General features: G+C 38.2%; 1 protein-coding gene across 4 annotated transcripts in view; it reads left to right on the top strand.

Moving 5' to 3' along the window:
• AKR1D1 (aldo-keto reductase family 1 member D1) overlaps positions 1–26,409 on the top strand; it is a 90,966-nt gene extending 64,557 nt beyond the window's left edge. Inside the window, exons 7-16 of one of the 4 annotated variants that reach the window (XM_032644068.1) lie at positions 1,799–1,876; positions 5,827–5,949; positions 11,334–11,443; positions 12,136–12,301; positions 15,466–15,548; positions 18,094–18,278; positions 18,391–18,596; positions 20,543–20,877; positions 24,579–24,697; positions 25,349–26,409. In XM_032644068.1, coding sequence (XP_032499959.1) covers positions 1,799–1,876; positions 5,827–5,949; positions 11,334–11,443; positions 12,136–12,301; positions 15,466–15,548; positions 18,094–18,136 — 603 coding nt within the window. In that variant the 3' untranslated portion in view covers positions 18,137–18,278; positions 18,391–18,596; positions 20,543–20,877; positions 24,579–24,697; positions 25,349–26,409. Of the gene's footprint in view, positions 1–1,798; positions 1,877–5,826; positions 5,950–11,333; positions 11,444–12,135; positions 12,302–15,465; positions 15,549–18,093; positions 18,279–18,390; positions 18,597–20,542; positions 20,878–24,578; positions 24,698–25,348 lie in introns of those variants that run through there. The other 3 variants (XM_032644069.1, XM_032644070.1, XM_032644071.1) reach the window with 3 other exon arrangements.
• The last annotated feature ends 985 nt before the right edge of the window (positions 26,410–27,394 follow it).

Here is a 27,394-nt window from a genome sequence, read left to right as displayed (position 1 = left end):
AAAAGACAATGAGTTTATCCAAATGAAGGGATGAGTAAAGTAAGCACAGTGGAACATCATAGAAATATCTAACATGGGTTCAGACTTGGAGAGGACTTAATTAAAATTTGGGAGAGTAAAAACTATTAATAGTAAGAGTTCATAATGGAGATATAAAGCCATTTCAGGTCAGAAGTAAAATTAGGAAGTGCAAAAAGCAAGAAATATGGAGGGAGTCTGGAGTGGAAATAAGCCTCGTTAAGTGTTGAGAAGGTCAAAGGGCTTAGAAATCAGAGGTAACCAGGGTAGTTAATATGAATGATTACATGGCTTTGAGGAGAAAGGAGTCTTTTTCCTGCTCTCGGTGAAATAGAAGAAAATTGAGGTGAAATTATCTTTGCTAAAGAGAGCATGGAGAAATTGTTATCACCAGGTGAAAGATTAATTCAGGTGAGATGGCAAAGCGAAAAATTAGGGAAAATTTTTAGGAATGTAATGGATTTTATCCAATTGCTTGATTTTCAACAACAAAAAATTCCTATTATCAAGGTCTACAAAGACTTCTATGCCACCAACCAAATCCAGTAGACACTTTGTCCTCATATTTTATTTGATCTCTTTCAGCACAGTTGACTACTGCCTCCTTCTTTAAACATTTTCATCTCATGGCTTCTATGATATCACCCTCTGGTGATTCTTTGACAGCTTCTTCTCTGCTAAACTCCAAATGTTTTACCCAGTGCTTTATCCTCAATATTCTTGTCTTACTGAGCCATACTCTCTCTATTGGTGATTTCATCCAGTTGCATGGATTGAATACCATTTTATATGCTGAGGACTCCCAAATTTTATCTGTACCCATGACCTCTCTCTGAGCCACTCTCTGAGACTTCTCTGTTCTCTTCAAATATCCACTTGACTGTCCAACAGTCATTTCAAACTCAAACTATCCAAAACAAAACTCTCAATTCCTTGTCCAACCTCAGGAAATGATTACCACCATCCGCTCAAGGAGTCTAGAAATTATCTTTTATTTCTATCCCATTTCCAAGCCCATAAGAGATGGGTCCCATTTTTAAATATAGCAAAAAAGGAGAAATCTGAAAGACAATTTCCACACCATAGTCAATCTCCATTGGGAAAGTGTCATCCAAAAGTTAGAGGAGGAGATTTGATGCTTACATAGTGTATGAGGTAGAAAAAAAGATGCTGAACTCCTGGAGGGCCCAAAAAGGGTAAGAAAAGAACCATGGGGCGATTAGCCAGACCTGAGAAGTTATGTGCTATGCATTTCCCTTATACTTAAGGAATATTGCATTCATCAACTATACTTAGCTGAAGAATTTCCTCCTCTCAGCCTTAGTGATGACCTCTGGTTTCTTATAAGAGTAAGAAATTTGCTGTCCTCAACTTTGGCCAGGATAGACTATCCAAACACTGAGTCTAAAAGTCCTAATTCTCAACTTTTACTTTTCTTTAATGAGAAATTTTATCATTAAGAGAGAACTTCATGGCTTAAGAACAACAATAATCTGTCAATAAATAAAGAATAATGAATGCTGGGGTGAGAGAATGAGACTAATGTGTCATATATGTTGGACAAATGAATTTCTGGACAGTTCCACAGGGGGAGGGGAAAAAAAAAAAAAAATATATATATATATATATATATATATATATATATATATATATATATCTTGAATTGGTTTCCCAGGGCCCGGGTATATTGGAATACTGGCAACTTAAATTCCATCATTTCAATCCCCAGATATAAATAAAGTTAACTACACTTTTTCGTTTTCTTTTTCTTTTTTAACAGCCTGGAGATGAATTCTATCCTAAAGATGAAAATGGCAAATGGTTATATCACAAGTCAAATCTGTGTGCCACTTGGGAGGTGAGTTCACGTGGGCCTTTTATGTTAAAAGAGTACATTTTAAAATTGTGATCTGATTATTCCTATTCAATTTACGGAGAGTTGCAACCTTTACTCCCAATGAAAAGTAGTAGTCAGGTATTTCTAACCACGAGCAAAGATGTATAAAATCTCCACTTCTGAGTGCTGAAAAATGTTTGATTTTGCTTTGATGGAAGAGAAGAATGCCAAAGATAAGGAAGAGAGAAGTGTGGGAGGAAAAATAAAATAAAGGAAATAAGTTCTACTGTAACAGTAAATAAAAATATATAAATGAGATAAACTCACAAATTTTTGGTTTCTCAAATTGAATTTTTAAAATTCAGTAATATGATGTCTAAAAGAAACAAATGTAAAATAATATATGAAGAACAATTCTGGTTCCATTTCTGAGCAGGCTGCTGGCTCTTTCCCCAAGATTATAAGAGTGAGAAACTAGGGGAAAATAATGAGAAAACCCTTATGGATTTAGGTGGGAGGCAGGTACAGATATTTTGAACTGGTTTGTTTATGAGGTAATACAGAAGCTTTTACCTAGAGTGAAAGGCAACTCAGCAACCAGTAAGATAATATAGGAGAGGAACTATCGGAGTTATTTTTGCTCTTATTTCTCTCTTGCTATAGCCTTGGGACACACTCCACACATGTAGACACTTAGGACTCGTGTTCAGATGTCTTCAGGAATCGAGTCAGAGCAGCACTGAAATCTTGCACTTATGAGAAGCTGATAAAAACATGAGTCTCTGCCTGACCTCTGGCAGTTGTTTCCTGCCTCTCCCAATTCAAACTCCAAATGCTGGAAATGATACTCTAATGATCATCTCATTCTAATAGACTTCCCCCTGTTTAGGTTACAGCTGAGGATCTGAACTGTGGCTTGTTTTGAGGGGTGAGGAGGCACTGACTGTGTTTTCTACTGTCTGGGGCTCTCCACCCGAAAGACTATACACTCACTCCTGACCTCATTGGAGCTGACTAGGATTGGAGTCTGGCATTCTCCTCTAAGGGACTGCCTCACAGTGTACCTAATATCCTCAGGAGAAAATGAGCCCAGAGCCCAAAATAACAAGGCATTTATTTCACAAGGAAACAACATATCTCAATTACATATCGCAACAGAAACAGAACAGAGGACCAAGAACTTTTTAATTAGCCAATTAATATATTCAAGGAGATAAAAGAAAGATATCGGCAATATGAAATAAGAACAAGAAAACATTTTTTTAAAACAAGCAAAAATAATAATTATGAAAAATAAAAACACAGGGCAGTAGATGGGATAAAAATAGAATGGGTACAGATAAGGAAAAGATGATCAGCTTAAAAGATCAGAACGAGGAAATCTCCCACTTGAAGAAGGAAAGGACAAGAAAAAATTTTAAATGTGAAATATGAAAAGCTAAGAGATGTAAATCATAAAATTAGAATTTCCAGTATCCACACAATAGAAGTCTTAGAAAAAAAGAAAAGGAAGTAATAATTGAAGAAAAAACCCAGAGATATTGAAAAGGCATGAATTACCAAAGAGGAAAGAGAAAGAAACCCATACCTGGATGCTTTATAGTGAAATTTCAGGATATCAAACATAAAGAGAAAATGTTAAAACTTCCGGAGTATAGCAAACAAGCCAGTAAAGGAGACAAAAAGAAATAATAAAAAATAATCAGTCTAAGAGAAGGCAGGAAAATAAGAAAAAAGGGGAAATGAATAGATGGGAAAAACAGAAAATAAATAGCAATATGGGGGATTTAAATTCAGTGGTGTCAATAATCACAGTGTATATAAAGAGCCTAAACAACCCAGTTAAAATGCAGAGGTTTTCAGAATGGATAAAAAGCAAAACCCCACTATATATTATATACAAGAAACTCATTTTAAATAATAAGACACACAACTAAGCCCACGTGCCACAACTACTGAGCCTGCACTCTAGAGAGCACACACCACAACTACTGAGCCTGCGTGCTGCAGCTACTGAAACCCGCATACCTAGAACCCGTGCTCAGCAACAAGAGAAAGCCACCGCAATGAGAAGCCTGCACACCGCAACGAAGAGTAGCCCCTGCTCACCACAACTAAAGAAAGCCTGCACACAGCAACAAAGACCCAACGCAGCCAAAAATTTTTTAAATAATAAATAAATAATAAAACAAATAGGTTGAAAGTAAAAGGTTAAAAAAAAAAGTAAAAGTCTAGAATAAGATGTACTAGGCTGACAGTAATCAAAAGAGAGCTGGAGTAACCATTTTAATATCAACAAAAATTTCAGAGCAAAGAGTGTTACCAGGGCTAAGGAATTTTGTTTTATAATAATAAAGGGTTCAATCCTAAACATCTATGCACCTAAAAACAGAACTCCAAAATACATGAAGCAAAACTAAGAGAAGTGAAAAGAGAAAAAGAATAATCTAGTCAGAGATTTCAAAACCTCTCTTTCGATAATTGAGATAATAAGTAGACAGAAAGTCTATAGAATATAGGAACTTAAACATTATCAAACAACTTGACCTAATTGACATTTATAGAATACTTTTCCAAAATATAACAGAATGCTATTTTTCAAGTGCACATGGAATACTTCACAAAATAGTTCATTTTCTGAGACATAAAACGGATCTCAATACATTTAAAAATGTTCTTAGGGCTTCCCTGGTGGCGCAGTGGTTGACAGTCCGCCTGCCTATGCAGGAGACACGGGTTCGTGCCCCGGTCTGGGAAGATCCCACATGCCGCGGGGCGGCTGGGCCCGTGAGCCATGGCCATTGAGCCTGCGCGTCTGGAGCCTGTGCTCCGCAGCAGGAGAGGCCACAGCAGTGAGAGGCCCGTGTACAGCAAAAAAAAAAAAAAAAAAAAAGAGAGATTCTTCATGCAAAGTAGGCTGTCTGATGACATTGGAATTAAATTTGAGTCAATAACAAAAATAGATCTGAAAAAAATATATATATATATCTGAAAAATCATCATATATTTGGAAACTAAGAAGATACGTGTAAATAACCCGTAAGATAAAGAAAAAATAACAAAATCTGAATCTATATGTACTCTATATGCTAGCAACACACAATTGGAAATGGAATTTTTTAAAAACAATGTTAAATATTTAGAGATAAATTTAACAAAATCTATGCAAGACATATAGTTAAAACTACAATATTTTACTGAGAGGATTTTTTGTTAATTTGAACAAATAGAGAGCTGTATCATGTTCTTTGATGGAAAGATTGAATACAGATAATTTGTTAATTCTCCCCTAATTCATGGATAGATTCAGTGCAATCCCAATGACTATCCCAAAGGAAATTGAAAAGCTGATTCTAAAATGTATAAGGAAGTACAAAAACCATAATGATAAAGATTTAATTTACTAAGAAGATATATCAGTCTTAAACACATATGTACCAAATAAAATATCTTCAATATATATAAAGCAAAAATTGATAGAATATAGAAAGACACTGGTAAATCCACTGTTACAGTGGGAGATTTCTGATATATTTCTCTAAATTATTGAAAAGCCAGGAAAAGCTAGACCTAATCTTCTATATAATGCGTGTGTATGTGAGAGAGAGAAACAAGAAGGATCTGTATCCAAAAATAGGAGAATATACATTTTCCACACATACCAGACACATAAAAATTTTCAGGTACTATACCATAAAGAAAGCCTCAACAAATTTTAAGAAATAAGATCATTATTATCATGCTGGTATACATTATGAAAATACAAGGGGAAGATATGATATACAGCATTTCCCCAAAATCATTCAATTACAGAATTCCTGCCTATCTCCTCCACTTTTCTTTAGTTCACAGAATGCCTATTAATATACCCAGGGACTTTACTTTTTAAAGAATGCACAGTCACCTTTATAAATGTTTATTCTTGCTTGTGTTGAGGTTTCTTTCTTGACCCATTGGCTCTTACCCTACAGGCTTTAGAAGCTTGCAAAGATGCTGGCTTGGTGAAATCCCTCGGTGTATCCAATTTTAACCGTAGGCAGCTGGAGCTTATTCTGAACAAACCAGGACTTAAGCATAAGCCAGTCAGCAACCAGGTACAGCTTGACAAGGGGAGGGAGGGGAGGGGGGGTGTGGGGATTGGGGAATGTGGGAGGATCCATTACTCAACAGAAAGGATCCTGGACTAGGAGTCAGGAAGTCTTGTGGTCACTTTACGTATATCTCATCATTAGACCGTGGGCAAGTCAATTTATGTCTCTTAAGAAAAAAGATTTGAAAGTTCAAATCCAAAAAGTAACCCAAACTTTTTCTGAAGAAAAATAATAATGTAGGGGAACAAAACCTACCAGACATTGACACACAGAGTATTTAAAATAATGTAAGATTAGCACAAGAACCAACATACAAATAAATAGAAAATAAGAGATACCTTAGAAACGGTCTCAAATAAAATAAAAACTTAATGTAAAATAAAATAGCACAAACTAATGACAAAGGAATTGATTTTTCAGTAAATAGTGTGGGGAAAATTGAGAGTTATATAGTAACAAATATAGATCTTTGCCTCATGTTATACTCCAAAGTGTCCCTTTGATCAGGCGTTAAAGAAGAAACAAGAAATTGTGAATACTACAAAAGAATTTTAGTTTTCTGGAGCTATGGATAGAAAGGGAAGCCATGGGAAAATTATAAAGAAAACCAATACATGTAATAGTGTAAAAATGTTAAACACTAAAAATATTAGAAACAAAGAGCAAACAAAATTAGATGATTATATCTAAAAATATAACAGAAAAAGGGGATCATGTCCTTACGAATTAAAAGCCTAATAAAAATCAATGAGAAAAATACTAAGGCTCAAAAGAAATGAACAGAAAGTCACAGAAGACAGATTGCAAGACTGATAAACGTATGAAAAATATTTAGCTGCTCTAGTAATTATGGAAATTTAAATTTAAGTGTAATTTTGTATCAAATTAGCAAAGTTTCTGTTTTATTTTTTAATATAGTGTTCCATGTAAGCAAGTGATGGAGTGCTGGCAAATGCAAATTGGTTCAACCTTCCTGAAAAGCAATTTTGCAATAGGTAGCAAGAGCCTTAAAAAGTGTTCAGTTTTCGATTTCTAGGAATCCATCCTTGTGAAAAAAAATCAGAACACCCATATGTGTGTTTGTCACAGCACTTTATGTGTATGTTTGTCGCAGCACTGTTTATCATGGCAAAAAAAAAAAAAAAAAACACCAAAAAGGAAACAACATAAATATGAAAAATTCAGGGAATGTTTACATAAACTTTGAAACATTTATAATATGTGAAATCTTAACAAAAAATGTTCTTGAATCACTCTTGAGGAAAATAGAAATGGCCACGATATTAAATGGAAAGACCAGGATACAAAACATAATATAGTATGAAGGCGATTATATTATTTAAAAAGTGCAAATATTGGAAAGAAATATGTCAAAATGCTAACTGTGGCTATCTCTGGCTGTGAATTTTACAAGTAAATTCTGTTTTCTTCTTTATGCTTTTCTGTATTTCAAGTCTTCTGCAGTGAGCATATATTACTCTTGTAATCACAACAAAATATTATTGTTAAATGGGGATATGACATCCTCTTCCCCCTACTTCATAAAACATTAAGAAGCTGCACTAAAAAATGCTCTTGGAACTGGTAAATATTCACAAACTTGGATTATGGTGGACTTGTTTGTTGAATTCATTGTTATTAGAAACTCAAAAGGATTCATAACAGAAAAAATGAATTACCTACATCATGACAGTAGCCCACAGCTAAATAGAAGTGTTGCCATATTTAGAAGTACCACTTCCGAACTGATACCGCAGCTAGCGCTATATCATACGCTCTCAGGAACAGAGAGCAACAACCTTTGCCTTCCTCATTGATCTCAATCCATCCCTTTATTCCTAACCAATCCCCTACCCAGCATATCCTTCACATCTCCTTCCTGCACCCCTAAGAACAATATTTTGTTCTAAAAATGTTGAAGTGACAAGCAGCTTTCTTCTTACAAATGCACAGAGACAGATGGTGATTTTCGACCTGAGAATGAAAAATAGTGAAAATTCGACAGTGTGTTTCCTCATGCCAAGGAGGAAATACCCTGATCTGTTGGCACAAGAATGTCGATCAGCTTCACAAATATACCCTGAAAAAGAATCAAGGCTTGTTGGAAGATCATAGCCTGAACCTATTCATGTGTCCTGTTGTGTCTGAAAGCAGAATATGTCAAAACTCTAGAGCTGGCAAGGTCAAACTGCAGGTCTCCCAGCCACCAGCCATGACCCTATGCCCTGGTAAGACCACCTCTACTCCAGAGATACAAAATGAGCAGCTTTCAACCCAGGAATACGGTGAGCAAATTTTGGGCATTAGACAGAGTGGACACATTTCATGTGCAAGGGATAGATACCTGAAGGCTTGCCTGATTCAAAATTCACGTATTTCAAAACTAATTTTCCCATTAGACTAAATCTAACGTAAAATTTGCAAAATTTTATATTTTTCATTGACTTCGTGAACAAATTGACATAGAATATAACCTCACTCTATACTCGTTCTCAGAGCTTGAGCAATCCAAGATTCCTTAGTACTCCCTATGATGTCCATCTGAAGCAATGTCCCTCCAGGCTCCGCCCCTGGCTTATACTGTCTGAAAGCCTTCCTAGCGTCATACAGTGCTCTCCCAGCCCAGTTCAAAGGGGACTGTGGATCTATCTCAAGCCATTTAATTTCATACAAAGTTCCAACACCTAACTCTAGGAACGAAGGAAAGAAGGGAGGGAAGGAGGGACGGAGGGAAGGAAAGAAGGGAAGGAGTAAGGAAACTTTCCACATTCTTCAGTTTTTCCTGATCCTATTCACCATGCCTAACTCACAGGTGTCCTGACACAGAAATTAGTAAATTGTTGTTGAGTGACTTCATTAATGAAATGAAAATTCAATGCAGTTTTTCATGGAAAGACAGAAGAGGTTGGGTTAATTAATGAAAGGACTTTTGCTATTTTCCTTCATGGATTCTGTCCCGCTTCTTAACTTCACCCTGTGAGATTTTGATATCTAAAACTACAGCATTACCAAAGGGTGTTGTAAAACCCCGGACACACCAAGACGCTGACAACTTACATCAGTTTTACATAGCAAACAAGGAAAAGTAAATACTGCAGCTCCACTGGCTCATTCACAAAGGGCTCTAAGCAGTCCCTAGCAAAGAAGGAAGGCAAGTGTGCTGAGGTACCCTTCTCCTTAGAAATAAGGATGACATCAAGGCCCTGCAACATCAGGAATCATCACCACCCTCTACCTTAAACTGAGCATCTGGTCCCAACCAGAAATTACCAGCTGTACCCCATACGAAGCCCAGCCTCCAACAGTCTGCAGCATCGAGAGTGATGTTTCCTAAGATTCTGGCTTCGTCCTTGCTGTATAACTCTTGTTTTCACTCATTCAACAAATGGTCATCAAGCACCTGCCTTATGCCAGGCACTGTGCTAGGTTCTAGGCATGCAAAAGTGACCAAAGACAGATATAGTCCTTGCTCGCGTGGATCATACATTAATGGAGTCAGGAAAGTTATATGTAATTGGAAACTGAGACAGATGCTCTGAAGAGAAGGAATGTGACTCTCTGAGGCCATATGCACTTGGGTCATGTTAGCTTACCCACTCCCACCCCCACCCTCACCTCCATCCCTAGAATTTCCTTCACTGAGTGGTCCTTTAGCCATATGCCCTCAAGTTTTTAATCAAAAAACTATCTATGCAAAGATCTTTGTTATATTACATATTATATTATATATTTGAGTTTATATTACATTAACTCAAATTTTTGTTGAGTATGGGTTTCTAGTATGTTGCCCAATGCAACTTTCTGTAAACTCCCGAATTTGTTCACAGAATGGATATTCACATACCTGTTTGTTTTATTTTTTAATTGTATTAGCCTTTTTATGTATACATTTTGTTTTATATATATATATATATATACACACACAAATACACACACATATATATGTATATAGGTAAATGCACATGCTATATACACATGTGCATACACACATTTAGGCCAGAGACCATAACAGCACTCCAGCTGATTAGAAAGGAGTCCCTGTGGGGTAAATTAAATGTGTTTGGTGCAAGCAGGCAGGCATGAAAGTAAGGAATTCACACTTAGTCTTTAAGCGATGACGTGACATGATAAAAAAAAAAAAATTGTCTGAAAAGATTAGTGTACCAATAAGATAGAAAATGAGAAAGAGACCAAAGGGGGAGAGTAATGCTAGGAGTGGGAGAGGGTAAGGGAAAGAAATACAGTCCACCCTCCATATCCATGGATGCAGAACCCGCAAATATAGAGGGCCCACTGTACTACACCATTTCATAGAATGGACTTGAGCATCTCCGGATTTTGGTGTTTGCTGGGGTGGGGGTGTGTGTCCTGGAACCAATCCTACGTGAATACCTAGGGACTACTGTACTATGGACACTGTGTGTCACTTTTTAGAATTAAGAAATGTTCCCAAGTTGGGGAGAAAACAAAAGTGTCTTAGGGAAAAGGAGGGATCAAGATTATGAGGGAGCAGGGGAAAAAGAAGAAATGGGAGAAACTGACAAGGGGGAAAAAGAAAGTTTATCAAATTAGGAAAAGGAAAGAAGACCCACCTCTAAGAGTTCCAGTTTACCTTTCCACTTCATCAATAGCATTTTCTTGTGCCTTCTAGAAATGTAACGTCAAGTATTTAATACTTTAGATAGTGAAAATAATAATTATATACTTAAAATATTTTAATTAAGACTTGGTTGATTTTAATTAAAAAGAAAGCAAACACGTAGGTCAAAAACTACCATAGTGTTTAAGAAGAAACTTTGAGAAGAACTTTTGTTGACACATGTGTTTTTAGTGCAGGAATCCTGTCAGTAAGATACAGAAAATGAAACTAGGCCTACACTTGGGGTAAAGAACTCTCCACCAAGAAGACAAAATTCATCTGTAAATTTAGTTTTATACACACTCTACCTCTTGTGAAAATATTCTTAGATGTTTGATAGTGAGGGACAGAGGGCTTCTGCAACACGTCACTTCTATTTACCAAGACTGTAATGTGAACCTTGAGACTGCGTGTTTGTTATGGAAAATTGTATTTGCTAGAATATTTACTATAAATAATTGAATCTGTTCACTTAAAGTTTTAAACTGATAGCTGTAAAAATTGAATTTGTCCCCCAATTATTTTAGGATTAACCCACAGATGGTGACCTCACTAACCTTGTTTTAATGCATCTCACCGATATATAAACAATGTAAACTTCCTTGTTGGGAAAAATATTTAAGATTTGCCTTGCTATCCAGAATACTTTTCAATCGATTTTATTGAAGAACTTTTTACAAACTATATAAAATTGCATTCATCCAAAAGCCCTTAATTTTGTGCTCTGCTCTCCAATGCAACCACATAGGTTGAATGCCATCCATATTTCACCCAGCCAAAACTCTTGAAATTTTGCCAACAACATGACATTGTCATTATTGCATACAGCCCTTTGGGGACCTCTAGGAATCCATCCTGGTAAGTAATGCTGTCTGTCTCCTCAGGAAGTATATTTCCTTGGTGTAGAGTATGAGGCTAATGTAAATTACTTGACTGAAATGACTCTATTCAGCTGTTTGATCTTAAGGAAGTAATTTCTTCAAGTCATTCTCCACGTATGCAAATTAGAGCTAACACAACCTTCCTCACTGAGGTGTTGTAATAATTGATTAGACTCTACCTGTGGAAGTGCCTACCAGGACCTTATTATTTGACAAAGAGTCTCTATGGCCATATTCCGAAATTTTTGAATGTTTTAAATCTCTGTATTCAGTGGCAACACTTCTACTGTGATGCATTCCACAGACTTAAGTAGAAATTTTTCTACTCTAAGATGATTCCAAGAGTCGTGCCTTTGTTTCTTCTACTTCAGTCTTCTTGCCTTCCCCTCTGTGCCTACTTCCAACCCCATTCTCTCTATAAGATCCATCAAAGCAATATTATTTACCGTCTGGAAGAGGCAGCTCTGTGAATCTGCCTGTCTTGATCTTCCCATACTAAGAGCAAGTTTTCTGAATACTCTGCACTCAGAGAAGTTGGTTACAGGTGACCTGAAGTGTTCTGGATAGGTTACCAGGTGAATGGGGGTCAGAGGAGGAGGGTAACTGGTAAACCACTGGTTCTCATTACTCGGACTAAATATGATGCATGTTTCGATTTTTTTTTTAAAGGGTGAATGTGTCTTCCCCACCTTTGTTAAAGGATGCACTTCTAAACTCACTGGGGAAAAAATACAATAAGACAGCAGCTCAAGTTGTTTTGCGTTTCAACATCCAGCGAGGAGTGGTTGTCATTCCTAAAAGCTTTAACCCTGAAAGGATCAAAGAAAACTTTCAAGTAAGAGAACTGCTTCTGGAAATGTAAAAAGTAGGGTATTTTTTTTTTTTTAGAGAGAATTTTGTGTTCAGATTAATAAGAAAGTTGCAATGCCTTCATATGTTATTTTATACCTGCTCCCCGACCCCCTCCGCCCATACCTGGATTTAATTTTAGCTGAATTTGAGACAATTCCTAGTAATTCAGGGATTTCTTTGCTGCTTGTAGGCTATCTAGCTCCTTTATTTCTTCTGTTTCCTTACCTATTGACTCTGGACACTATCTACTCCCTTCCCCACCAGCACAGCAGGAATAGAAGGTATAAAATTGGAAATTCATAACAGTCAACTTTCCACCTTCTTAATGGCTCTGGAAAAAGTTGGGGACAAATTTGGAAATTATTGAAGAGGATCATTTAGACTTCATAAATGCCAACCCCCTTTATTTCCTCTATAAGTAATCTGTAATCAGCATTATAAATTATAGGTGAGAAAAGAGGCCACTAGACAATGGAGTGATTAGTTTACTGTGCTACTTCCAAAGAATAAACTGCTAGGTAAATGCAGCCATAGAAAAGTACCATGTAAAGTTAGTCAGTTACCCATCAGTTAATAATTTAAATTTCAAAAGTAAGTTGTTTTTTGTCTTACTCATAATTAAAGATAAAAATGAGATAGTATTTATCCCCTCAGATAGGAAAATAATCAGAATGTTAACAGTGTGTGGGAAAACAGGCAGTTTCATGTAATACTATTAGAAACATAAATTGATGTAAGATTTGGAGAAGGATGTCATTTTTCCAGATCCATCAAAATTCAAACATACATGTCCATTGACCCAACAATCTTTTTCCCATAGATGTATTTGCATATTCATGCACACATATACAGATGTTTATTACAGCATACTTTATCAGCTAAAAAAAACTGGAAACAATTTTCAGTAGGATATTGTAAAACAAATTATGATATATTTGTACAATGAAACAGTATATAGGAATTTTTATTTATTTTTCTTTTTTAACAGAACTCTACTGAGGTGTAATTGAAATGCAATGAACTGAACATAAAGTATAAAATTGGAAAAGTTTTGACATATGTACGCACCCATGAAACCATCACCACAATCAAGATAATGAACATACCCAGCACCTCCAATAGTCTCTTCATGCCCTTTTACAATCTATCCCTCCTGGTCCCCAATCCCAAGCAAGCACTGATTTTCTTTCTATCCCTATAGGCTACTTTGCATTTCCTAGAATTTCAAATGAATGAATTCACACAGTATGTGTACTTTTATATCCATTTTTAAATAATAAAGTGAAAATATAAGTACTGACATGGGAAGACATCCATGATATTAGACAATTATCTTCAGAGCTTTTTTGCTACCACATGAAGGAATGAAATTCAAATTTACCAAAGAAAAAGAGACATAATTTATTGGCTCTCATAACTGGAAAGTCCCTGGGTAGGTCAGACATGACTGGACACAGGTATTCTAATGATTTATAAAAGGATTGAGTGCTCCCCACCCCCTTTCTCCACAAGGTGGCACACACAGATTAATATGGGTTAATCTGTTACCCACATTTAGTAAAGATGATCACAGATAAAGGCTTCTGTCTCTGTCAATCCCTGCTTGTCCTTTTATGGGTCATTGGCTACTCCCATAATAATCACTGTATCTAATGAAAAAGATACCTTGATTGGTCCCCTGGGCTACATCCCTATTCTTGTGCTGAAGGAGGTGAGGTCATGTGACAAATAATCCTACTAGGTGCGGGAAGGTGTTAAAGAAAAAGGAAGCTTGTAAGGATTTCTTTTATAAGTGACTGGTTCATTCATGACTGTTTTTATGTTATAATAAATTTCCTTCTACAATCTCATAACTCCAATTCTTGGATAATTAATAATCAAAGGAAAGAATGCTCTGAAAAGACCACTTGGAAACAATCCTTGGGGGAATGACTTAATAAATCGTATTACATCTATACTACGGATATAGTTGTTAAATAAATAAAGTCAGTCTATATATTTTGACAGAAAAGATCACCAAGACATATTATGTGAATGAGATAAAGTTGCAAAATAATAGAAATATGATACAATTGCATTTTGCTGTTGCTGTGTTGAATGTTTGGAAGGAATCTGTGGGAAGGGGAATAGGACTGCGGTGGTGGGTATCAAGAGGCACTTTTGTTTTTTTTACTCCACACATGTCCATGTATTTCTGTAGTGTTTCATTTCTTTACAAAAAGCATATGTTCATGTATTACTTTTACAATTAAAATTTATTCATGTAGGGCTTCCCTGGTGGCGCAGTGGTTGAGAGTCCGCCTGCCGATGCAGGGGACACGGGTTCGTGCCCCGGTCTGGGAAGATCCCACATGCTGCGGAGTGGCTGGGCCCATGAGCCATGGCCACTGAGCCTGCGCGTCCGGAGCCTGTGCTCCGCAACGGGAGAGGCCACAGCAGTGAGAGGCCTGCGTACCGCAAAAAAAAAAAAAAAATTTATTCATGTAAATTACTAAATTAAAAGTTAAGGGATAGAAAGATAAAATAATAAGAGAAAGTATAAACAAACCAATTGTTAAAAATATAAATAAGCTAAAATAAACTATTAAAATGTTCATAAAGGACAATTATAAAACCAAGGTACAAACTGTACAAGCTAAAAAAAAAACAATGAAAAAGTAATTAGAATTAAAAGGTAGATAAAGAGACATTAAAAATGACAAGAGAAAGGATTAATATGATGAACCAAAGCAAATTAAAAGTTAAAAAAATACATAAGCAAATTTACAGACTAGGGAATATTGTTAAAAAAAAAAAAGTGCACAAAGGCCATAGTCCAGAATCAAAAGTTCAGCATCTTATACCAAAATAATAAGAATTCTTCACTTTTAGGTTTTTAGGAGATGTGCTGAATGCGTATTGTTTCAGAACATTTGAAATTTCTTGCAAGATGTCCCCAGCAGGATTGTCTTAAAGACAAAGGGCAGAAAGAATTCCACCTCCACATGGGTGGGGTGGTCCCCCGCACTAGCCCAACTCCTCTAAGACATTTGCAGAGATGTTCATAAACCTCTGAAGGGCTCCCACTGCTGGCCTCACTCCCTGATCCCAAGCTTGACCCATCTTCTACTATTATAAATGTCTGGTTTTTTGTTTCTGTTATTTCAGATATTTGACTTTTCTCTCACTGAAGAAGAAATGAAGGACATTGAAGACCTGAATAAAAATGTCCGCTTCGTGGAAATGCTCATGTGAGTTCTAGGGGATCATTAATCAGGTTCTGTGCAGTGATGTTGGATTGTCAAGTGTCAACCAACAGGCTCTCATGAATCGGGACCATGTCCATGGAAGGCACAAGGGTAAACGCCAGTGGGCAGCATGTTCTGAATCAGGAACTTCCTATAAACCTGCATTTTTGTTTAAAAGAATATTTCTGACGTTTATGACATTCCCATTGGTTAGGTTAAGGCATCACAGGCAAAAAATATTGAGGAGAATTAAATCACAGTTTTCGTTATGTTAATACAACAGCAGCACAGATATGCAAACAACATACTTATTTCTTCCTTAGAAATCAAAGTGGGCACAAATTAGAGCAAAGCTGTCAACAAGAACAATTCCTGGGAGAGAGGCATTAGAGTGCAGTAGAAAGAGCACCAGGTTGAGTTTTAGACAAATGTTTGCCTATAAGATTTGGAGCTTCTGGCTTCACCTATTGTCTGACTTCCCACAAGCAAAATTCCTTGGAAGTGTTGCCAAATTTAACTATCAACTGAACTAACCCTTTATTCTCTGAATATTACAGAGCCTTAAAAATAAAAAAAAAGAATATAGTTCATGTATATATACACACATATATATTTGTATTCATACATACCCACATTTTTTCTTCTTAATCATTCTTCATTAATATTTCCAGTTCTTGAAATCACCTGGATAGTATTCTTCTTTTTACAATCTTCTCTTTAAGTGTGCATTTAGAAAATGCTCGTTAAGATGGTTTCTATAGTTTGGGCGCTTATCTTATTGGTCCCACTATTTTTCATGAGTCAGAAAGTGCGGACTGTGCTAACACTGAATTTCTGAATCAATTTCTGAATTAATAAACAGCTTTCTAATGTGAATTTTCCAGGGGAAAAACTATTTGAAATCAAGAAGCACCTCCTAGCCTCAAGAACATAAAAGTAAACACAAACAAAGAACTAACCCTTACACGTTAATTAACAGCTCTTGAAGATAAACTATTTCTATTGAATAAATATCATTAAATTAAAAATAGTAAGAGATAGCCAATCCTCCAATATGCTGTTTTTGTTTTTTTTTAAAGTTGGTTAGTGACATTATTTGGTTTGACATTTTATTTATTTCTTTATTTCTTTATGGCTGTGTTGGGTTCTCGTTGCTGCACGCGGGCTTCCTCTAGTTGCGGTGAGCAGAGGCTACTCTTCGTTGCGGTGCGTGGGCTTCTCATTGCAGTGGCTTATCTTGTTGCGGAGCACGGGCTCTAGGCGCACGGACTTCAGTAGTGTGTCACGCGGGCTCAGAAATTGTGGCTCACAGGCTCTAGAGCACAGGCTCAGTAGTTGTGGGACACAGGCTTAGTTGCTCCATGGTATGTGAGATCTTCCCGGACCAGGGCTCCAACCCATCTCCCCTGCATTGGCAGGCGGATTCTCAACCACTGCATCACCAGGGAAGCCCGACCTTTGACATTTTTAATACCTAATTCTAGCAACACTGGGAAAATAACTCATCACATCTGGAAATAACTAGAAAAATCAGCAAGGAGAAACAAAGATTAGGCCCCATTGATCAAAAAAATATCATTTAGGGATGCTGGGCCAAGGTTCTGCTGCTTTTCATCTGGCTGATCCTTGATATTTGAGAGCCTTCTCTGGTTTTGTTTTATATTTTAATTTAAAGCTCATAGTACTTGCAGAGAACTAAATCTTAGGTGTGCTTCAGTACAGGCACACACACACTCCAGTCCTTTTATAGACTGTTTCACCATTTCTGTTTAAGAAGTAGCTTCATCATTATCATCACTGTCATCATCATCATGGAAACTTACTTTGCTGGTCATCAACTTTCTAAATCTCAAACTTTCAACTCTCAGGAGGCCTCGTGATGGGGCAAGTAAAAACTCTGGGAAGAGACTGACACTGATTCATGATAGAGTTTTTTTGTTTGTTTGTTTGTTTTTGCGGTACCCGGGCCTCTCACTGCTGTGGCCTCTCCCGTTGCGGAGCACAGGCTCCGGACGCGCAGGCTCAGCAGCCATGGCTCACGGGCCCAGCCGCTCCGCGGCATGTGGGATCCTCCCGGACCGGGGCACGAACCCGTGTCCCCTGCATTGGCAGGCGGACTCTCAACCACTGCGCCACCAGGGAAGCCCCATAATAGAGTTTTGAAGAGAAATGCTTATGTGGTTTATTGAAATGGGAGGAGGTTTATATCAAGAGAGCAGAAGGAGGAAGAAGTTGGGACAAAGTGTGTAAGTAGGCAGGTATTGCTCACCTCCTGTGCTTTTGTTTTAAGAAAATGTTAATATGGAGACAACTAGCCTTCTCCTCCCAATCCCCCCACCCCACACTTACACCCAGGGTGCTATCTGGGGCTTCAGTAAAAGGTGCTGGCTTAAGGGGAAACAGGGGAGGAGAATAGGCACGAAACAGAAATGGAATGAGTAAGAGAAAGAGGGAATGGTCGGTGAAGTTACCAAAGAATGCTAGTAACACATACAGCCATGCAGCATTTGAAGTGAACTTTTTCCCTGTGGGGGAATTGTTTTGGCAGGTGGTGTGACCATCCTGAATACCCATTTCATGATGAATACTGACTTCAGAGAGCTCTGCAACAGACATTTTCCCTCTATATGTGCCAGGACTTTGGGCTGGGTGGTTCTTCCAGCTATGGAAATCAAAGGACTTTACTATCCTCAGATGAAATGGTGATGGAGACACACTTAACTTTTGTGTAGTGTAAGTGACTTTGACTTAGCTATGTGGGGGGAAAAAATAGGTTTAAATCTGTTGAAATAACTTGGAAATTATCAGCTAATATTTTATTAAATCAATGTCTTCTGGGTTTCAGAAAGAAAAATATTAGGCTTTAGAAAAGACTTCAAAGGCAACATATGAAGATAAATAACACATGAATTCGGATACTGCTGCCATGGGTAGTCTGAGTTCTTTAGCAGTTAACAGGGCAACAGCAAGGATGGAGAGCTGGACCATGCCAGTGTGCTGGCAGTGGTCTTGATGGTTTGGACCATTGACTGTAACACAGACACAGCCAAGGTAAGATCCACACATGCATTATTAACAGGGAAGTGATTTGCTTCACCTTGAGTAGAGAGAGAGGGCTAAGTATAGAAAAGTCTTACTATAGAGCTAATTAAACACCACAGCGGTCAACAAAGCCATACTGATTTGATTGTTGTTTGTTTCCATCCAATGTGTGTTCGTGTAGCTTTTATCCAGCTTGAAAGATGGATAATTGCTTGTTCTCTCTTGCATGCTTTAAAGGGCCTGAGCTTCAGTAAGCTAGTGATCTATGCTAACACTGCCTGCAACTCCTGCCCCCATTCATTATATGACCACCATTATGCAAAGTGGCTTGAGACAACCTGCATACCCTGTATTGTAAAATAGCCCACAGACCATTATTTCAAAAGAAGACATATAAAAAGGAAGCTTTAGGAAACATATTGAAAGAAGAGGTTTTATAGAATCATTAGACTTAAGACTTTGAAAGTTATTGGGATAACTGAATATTGAGAAAGTAGCAAGTTCAAAAGAACACTGATAATTTTACTATATGTAAATTTTTTAAGTGAATAAAATGATTATTAGAATTCCATAGTAGAGATGTACCTATTTTAAATCCAGCCAGAGCAGTATATTTTATCCATTCATATTAAGTCACTCTCACAGGGCAAGAGAGCGCTTCAAAACTTCAAAACATCAGAACAAACTTATGTTTGTCCAAGATCAATTGCTTATAATCTTCCATGATCTGAAAACGTACATTTCTGAGAAATTATCATTTTAAAAAATTGATCTCTACTTATTGTTTCCAATAATTCTAATATGAATACTTACAATGCTATTCTCTGGAAAATATCTCATTCACAAGAAATAATAAAAATGATGATTTATTCTACCACATGAATCTCCATTTTGTTGCTTGGGGTGGGGGGAATCATCTGAATTCATTTAAATTAGAGACCTTTGGTTGAATTCCTACTGTACATTTAGCACTGGGAAGGTAGGGAAGATAGGAAGAAAAGGGAGTACTATAATGAAAGAACAGAAACTCAAGTCCTGACCTCTACTGTCAAAACTCTTCAAAATATTTCAGGGGGCTGGTGTGGAAGAAGGACCACACCTATCAAACCATTTTTCAAAGACAGGCATTGGAAAAGAGTCCCACTATTTGTCAGGGGAAATGTATACATGTATTTCTAAAGATTGGAAGAGGGGAATTCTGTCTTAGTCTTAACAGAGATGGAGGAAAAAGAGTTGGAGACAGAAAACAGAGGTCAGGAAAGAGTGATGGTCTGCATGAGTTTCTGCATGTCACTTCTCCCTTCACTCTCATTCCTCTCAAGCTTCCCAACTATTTTGGGATAAATTGTATGCCCCCAAAATTCATATTTTGAAGTACTAGCCCGTAGTACCTCAGAACATGACCTTATTTGGAAATAGGGTCATTGTATATGCAATTAGGTAAGATGAAGTCATATTGGAGTATGGTAGACACTAATCCAGTATGATTGGTATCCTTATAAAAAGGGGAAACTTGGACACAGGCAACACACAGGGAGAGCACCATGTGCAGATAGAGGCAGAGGTCAGGGTGATGCTTTTACAAAGATGTCCAGCAAACCACCAGAAGCTAGGTGAGAGGCATGGACCAGATTCTCCCTCATAGCCCTCAGAAGGTACCAACCCTGCCAACACCTTTATCTCGGACTTGTGGTCTCTAGAACTGTGAGACAATAAATTTCTGTTATGTAAGTGGCCAGTTTGTGGCACTTTGTTCAAGCAGCCCTAGCAAGCAGATATACCATCTCTCAGTCAAGATTTCCAGTCTCTCAAGCTGACACCAGCAGTAAAAATGGCCTTACTTAGTCAATGCTTTACTGAGCTCAGGTATTGATGACCAATATTTTTGACCTTCTTGGGGACTTTTGCAACCCCAAAGATGTTTGTTAACCCAAATCAATCTCTTTCCTAATCAGAGGCCTCTAATGGAATATGGAGTAAGATACATCAATAGTTACATAACCTGCCTGGAAAAGGAGAGGAGGCCAACAGCGTACCCACTGATCCATAAAAACACATGGACCAGAAGAGCAAGGACTTTCTGCCCCAGCCCGCAGAATGTTTTTTGTTTGCCCATCACTGACTATTCTCCTTGGAAGACCTCCCTCAGGCACTGTCTTCCATAATGACACAGAGATTATTGGAAGAGGCCACAAGAGGCACATAGGCACCAATCCCAAGTCTGCAGGCTTCAACACTGCGACGTGCTGCACACTTCATGACCACAGTTATGGAAATGTAAAAGGTTGAGGTAAATTATATTTCCCAGGCTTGGTATTTCTCTGGAACTCCCTTAAAATTTCAAGCTTTCACTGGTGACTTCAATTTCTGACCATTCCAAACTAGTAACTAAATCATGATATCTTGTGGAGCCCTGGTCCTCGCGTGTGAACCCTCCCGGAATCTGAGCTGTACCCACCACGTTTCTATCTCCAGATACCAAATCCCCAAGTTCTCACATCTCTTGATGGGGGCAAGGGGTGAGGAGGGATAGGATAATCTCCTCTGGGCACTGGTATTTTAGCTAGATTGAGAGCTGAGATGCAGAATATGGTGGGAGGCATGGTGGGAGTAGCAGTGGTCTTGACAAAAGTACATGGACTTTTCAGGTCCCCCCCTTAAATCTGGCCATTGGTAAATCTTCCTACAAAGACTATGTGGCATCCTTAGGAGCATGAGGGCCCCTTTAATTCTGTCTTGGGACTTGTCAGGAAGAGATAAAATTGCCAAAGGACAATTTGGAGCTGGGTAGCCCTCACTTTATGTCCTGCTGAAGTTGGTCACATGTTGGTCAGAGAGGAGCAGCTCGTGGAAATGATTGAACATATGTTTTTAAACTGTGTTGTGTGTGTGTGTTGCTATTTGATATGTACTATTGAGCATTTTTTATTGACATTCGTATATAAGACTATTGTGTAGTTTTGTGTATACTCTTTAATTAATTTCTATTATCAAATTGTGCTCCTTTCATTGTTAAAAGGAGAAAGTGAGATTTTCTTTCACACTCTCCACTCTAGAACAAATTTAAATGATTTATTTCCTAAAGTATTGGTGGAATTCACCTGAGAATTGCCTCTCTGTCAATAGAGAGCCTGTACATTTTCTATTTCATCTCAAATCAATTTTGCAAATTTATCTTCTTCTATAATTTATCAATGTCACATATTTAGCATATGGAGGTACATTTGTTCATTTAGTCAACGAGATTTTTGTGTGCCACTATGGTAGGCTCTATCCTCGGCAGTTGGGATATTTCAGTAAACAAAAGTCCCTGAGCTCTCATGCACGCCTGTACTCTTCCAATTCCTTTAATTTTCCTAAACATGTGGTCACCTCCCTCTTGCAATTCTTCTTTTGTATGTCTGTGGTCTTGTTTTGTAATTAATGGTTTATCAAGTTATTTTTTATTTTTCCTGGATTTCATAGAAGATTCATTGACTACTTCTGCTGTCTTTCTGTTTCTTAATTCATTCATATCTCATTTTCTTTTACTTATCTCTTGTCTGTTTTTTATAACTCATCCATAGACTTCTAACTTCTTAGGTTGGATATTTATTTCATTGATTTTTGTTGGTTTTTCTTGTATAGTAACATAAACATTGAATATAATGAATTGTCCATTGAGTACTGTTTTAGTTAAGATTTCTTAAGTCGATTTTGTAATTTTACAGATATTCTGAGTTTGGGGTTTGCTTTCTTCTTTAGTAGTTGTTTACAAGAGTTCCTGTCTTACTTTAATTTCTAGTGTTAGAGCTTTTTTTTAGCTTTTATATTCTACTTTTAATCATACTGAGCTCAGATATCATCAGTCAGTGTTTTCAACATTTCATGGAACTGTGAAAAGATACATTCTATTTTAAAGTATTGAGTTGGATATAACGGACATACAATCCTGTGTTATACATTTTTATCATCTAGTATTAGAAGAGCTATTTGAGTGAGTGGTTCTTTCTTTTAAACAGTGATTCTTAACTGGGTGTTAAGAGATTTGGCAATGTCTGGAGACATTTTTGATTGTTACAACTGGTGGGGGTGGGGAGAGATAATATTGGCATTTAGTAGGAAGAGGCCAGGGATGCTGCTAAACATCCTACAATGCACAGAACAGCTCCCACAACAAAGAATTATCTGGGCCAAAAAGTAATTTTTGCTGAGATTGAGAAACCCTGCTATCAGAAGAGTCTTTCTTGATAGATGTTAAAATGTGCTGATTCCTAATGCCGTAATTTCAATTTATTGCATATAACTGAAAACGAATCCATTTAGCCTTGTTTATAGTGCTTGAAGTAAACAACTGTCCACCTTTTACATGGACAGTTTGAACAAACTGTCCAGCTATGTTTTTTTTCTTGTGTATTTTATCTTTTCTCAGATTATTAAACTGCTAACGGATGCCATGCTTTTAGTATTTGAGTTTAAAACACATGGGCAAGCGAGTCCCAATGAAAATAAGTTAATGCAGGAAACCAGGCTTCTCTGGTGGCTCAGTGGTTAAGAATCCGCCTGCCAATGCAGGGGACACGGGTTCGAGCCCTGTTCCGGGAATATCCCACATGCTGCAGAACAACTAAGCCTGTGCACCACAACTACTGAGCCTACACTCTAGAGCCTGTGAGCCACAACTACTAAAGCCTGCATGCCTAGAGCCTGCACTCTGCAACAAGAGAAGCCACCGCAATGAGAAGCCCGCGCACCGCAGGAAAGAGTAGCCCCTGCTCGCCGCAAATAAAGAAAGCCCGTGCACAGCAAAGACCCAACGCAGCCAAAAATAAATAAATTTTAAAAAATAATTTCTTCAGTATGAGTCAAGAGAAAAATTGCTCTAATAACAGACCACCATTGAAAAATAGAAGCAATCTGAAAGATTAGATTAAGCTGGTAATCTACTTTCCTTCTTGTCCCAAATTTCTTTCTTTTTTATTTATTTATTTATTTATTTATTTATGGCTGCCTTGGGTCTTCCTTGCTACACGCGGGCTTTCTCTAGTTGCAGCGAGCGGGGGCTACTCTTCACTTCGGTGTGCGGGCTTCTCATCGCAGTGGCTTCTCATTGCGCAGCACAGGCTCCAGGCACGCGGGCGTCAGTAATTGTGGCACATGGGCTCCATAGTTGTGGCTCGCGGGCTCTAGAGTGCAGTCTCAGTAGTTGTGGCGCACAGGCTTAGCTGCTGTGTGGCATGTGGGATCTTCCCGGACCAGGGCTCAAACCCGTGTCACCTGCACTGGCAGGCAGATTCTTAACCACTGTTCCACCAGGGAAGTCCCCCCAAATTTCTTGAAATAACTAAGCAGAGAGCCAATTAAATAGACTAAGTCTATAGCACCTCTCTAAAATAAAGGGTACCATCACTGAACCCCAAATCCTTAAGATAAGAAAGCCGAGGTAATTGGATTGACAAAGAAGTAAGAGTACACAACGTAGCCTAACATACTTGCTGGAAACAACTGCTACAAAGGTAATAGCAATTTTAGACATGCTTCAAGTTTAGAATAAAACAATAATAGTAGAAGTTCCCATGACCTCACATCTGACAGGACTATCCCCTCCATACAAACAGTTCTGAGGGGCTCCAAAAAGCCATGTTTGTTTGCTTAATTTATTTATTTATTTTTGGCTGTGTTGGGTCCTCGTTGCTGTGCCCGGGCTTTCTCTAGTTGTCATGAGCAGGGGCTACTCTTCGTTGCAGTGCACAGGCTTCTCATTGTCGTGGCTTCTCTAGTTGCAGAGCATGGGCTCTATGTGCACAGGCTTCAGTAGTTGTGGCACATGGGCTCAGTAGTTGTGGCTTGTGGGCTATAGAGCTCAGGCTCAGTAGTTGTGGCACACTGGCTTAGTTGCTCCGTGGCATGTGGGATCTTCCCGGGCCAGGGCTTGAACCTGTGTCCCCTGCATTGGCAGGCGGATTCTTAACCACTGCACCACCAGCGAAACCTGCCATGTTTGTTCTTCAGGCTGAAACCTACTTCTTTCTAATCAAAGTGAATACTGTTCCAGAAGAGAGCAGGTAACTCAATATTGAGACTGGAGAAACAGATCACAACCTGGGAAGCTTCAAAAAAACACAAAAAAGGTAGGATTTAAAAAAAGAGCAAAGCTGATTTTGGCGTTTACTTCCAGGATAAAGCTATGGAGTGGGGGAGGCGGAAAAGAAGTGACAATAGCGGGAGGATTAAAGGCTACCCTTGTCCATATGAGAACCAGTGTATTATAACTGAAGCAGAACAGATTTTACCACCTTAAAATACTCCACATTGGCATAAGAATTATTTTGTGCTGAAGACAATTGAGAAGAAACAGATATAAGGAATCTGTCTTCCCCCGATTTGCCTAAAAGGAGGAAATAAACTTACAAAGTGTCCCTCCTCCCTGTCTACCAGGAAGGACAATAGTTCAACTGCTAGAGACAACTTTAGATCCTTATCAGTCTGGAGATGGCACCAGAGGAATTTACATAACAAACTTTGCTAACTAGACCTTATCTTCTGTTGGTCTCCCATATATTTGTCCTCCCACGATTTGCTGCCCCTAGACTCAAAGTCCTTTTCTTTTGTCTTGTCACTTCTCAAAAAATGTATTGCTCCTTTGTTAAGAAGTTATGTAAGACCTAGTTCTAACCAAGCCTTTGAGTTACTCATCTCTGGGAACTCCCATGTGTAACATGCATGAATACACGTTTGTAAACTTCTGTTTGTTTTTCTCTTGTTAATCTGTCTTTTGTCAGTCCAATTTACAGGGCTCCAGCTGGAGAACCTAAGATGGGTAGAGGAAGAGATTCGTCCTCACCTATAAGACTATGTCAGATAGAAGCTCGTAGTTTCCTTTTAATAAGGGAGGCAAAGAAGCCAATGACATGAGCAATCATCATGGAAACCATAAGACCGGTTGTCTCCTCTTGCCAACTCCACCTGCCTTCTGGGCAAGAAGCCTCTGAAAGAAAAGTTAAACTCTAAGGTGAACTATGGAAAACTGAGGAACAAGAGCAGAACACAGTTTACACCAGCCAACTCCAAAGAAGACAGCAACAGGGCTTTGCCTAAAACGGCCTTGAGCAATTGGTAGTCTAGGAGGCAGAACCATGTAGCTACGAGGCTCCAAATGCACTGCTGATACTCAAAATTCCAGGAGCATTCTTCAGAGGTGTGCGGCATGAAAAGGACGGCCCATATACACAGGTGTCATCAGTCACAGCTGCACCTGACTATTAGCACCATCAATTTCCACCTCCATTCCCAGGCTTTTTAAACTGGAAACTGCATTTTGACCAGGTGGTAGACCCTGCCAGGAATGCCTCACACGTGTTTCCTTTGGGGTAAGCCCCTAAACACAGGTTTTTATCTGAGTAATGTTAAAGAACAGCACTGTGCTAATACCTAAGGATCTTGCACGTATCCACACAGGCACTTAGGCAAAGCTTTATCTGCAGCTGATCTGAGTCTTGGCCGAACATCCTGGGTCCTCTGAAAACAAGAGTGTGCTGGAGGCGTGTGAGGAGCTGCTACCAGGCCGTTTCTCACTCAGTTCCCTATCTGCCAAGAAGGAGGCCACAGTGAGGCAGTTTCTCATCTTCTGCCAGGTTTTGATGAGGCCTGAGGCCTCTGACTCACCCCTTGGGGTCCAGCTGCAGACTATAAAGTACCTTGGCAGCAACATAGCAGTGGCCCTTCAGCAACAGGATAGACCATCATTCATGTTGCAATCATCTGGACCCTTTTGTTCTGGTGTTGCCCTACTCCAGAGACTAAAGAGGAGATTGCCATCATCATAGGGACATAGAAACTGGACAAAAAAAAAAAAAAAAAAAAAAAAACAGCGAGATTATGCTACTATAGAAAAAAATTATAAAACTACTTAGATTCCAATAATGATTCTCCCTCAAGGGTCCTGCTGGTACGTAATTATATCTTTGTTTCTTTAACTGATCAATATTCCTAATAGTGACGCCACATTAGAGTGTCCTGCTTTGTCATTCCTAATGTCATTCCTAATATCCTTTAACTGATCAATATTCCTAATAGTGACGCCACATTAGAGTGTCCTGCTTTGTCACCATTGCAAGTCTAGGTTGCACAAGAGTTGGTAAAATTTCCCATGTTATAATTTTTTTTTTTTTTTTTTTTTTTTTTTGCGGTATGCGGGCCTCTTACTGCTGCGGCCTCTCCCATCGCGGAGCACAGGCTCTGGACGCGCAGGCCCAGTGGCCATAGCTCACGGGCCCAGCCACTCCGCGGCATGTGGGATCTTTCCGGACTGGGGCACGAACCCGTGTCCCCTGCATCGGCAGGCGGACTCTCAACCACTGCGCCACCAGGGAAGCCCTCTCATTTTGACCAAAAATATGTCTTATCTACCTCCAGGAAGACTTAATAAACCAGATTATAAGAGTTATTAAAATTTAATGGAGCAAGTTTTTATTCCAATTATCCAGTGAAACAACATTAATATATCAAATATTAATATAAATCTGAAGAAAAATGCAAAGATTTCTAGGTTTGTTTTTTTTTTTGCTTTTTTATGATTTATATGTAGTCTCTAAGGGGGAAAAATGTCTTGCTAAGGTAGTAACAGAAAAAAATGTTTTAAGAGAAGCTTATGATAATTGGTTACTTGGAAATATGTCAAGAGCAAAAATTGTTTTTAAAAAACTTAAAAATTTTAATAAATGGTAATAGTTATATAGGGAAAAGTTTTATATAATAAGATGATACGTTGGATAAATTATACTGGTTTAATCTTTTGGTTTAGAAATAGCTATCTTTTCTCTGATTTT

Source organism: Phocoena sinus, chromosome 9 (assembly GCF_008692025.1).
Source record: "Phocoena sinus isolate mPhoSin1 chromosome 9, mPhoSin1.pri, whole genome shotgun sequence".
NCBI classification, from domain to species: domain Eukaryota; kingdom Metazoa; phylum Chordata; class Mammalia; order Artiodactyla; family Phocoenidae; genus Phocoena; species Phocoena sinus.
Note: the sequence above shows the minus strand (reverse complement) of the source record. Positions and strands in the feature narration are given on the sequence as shown.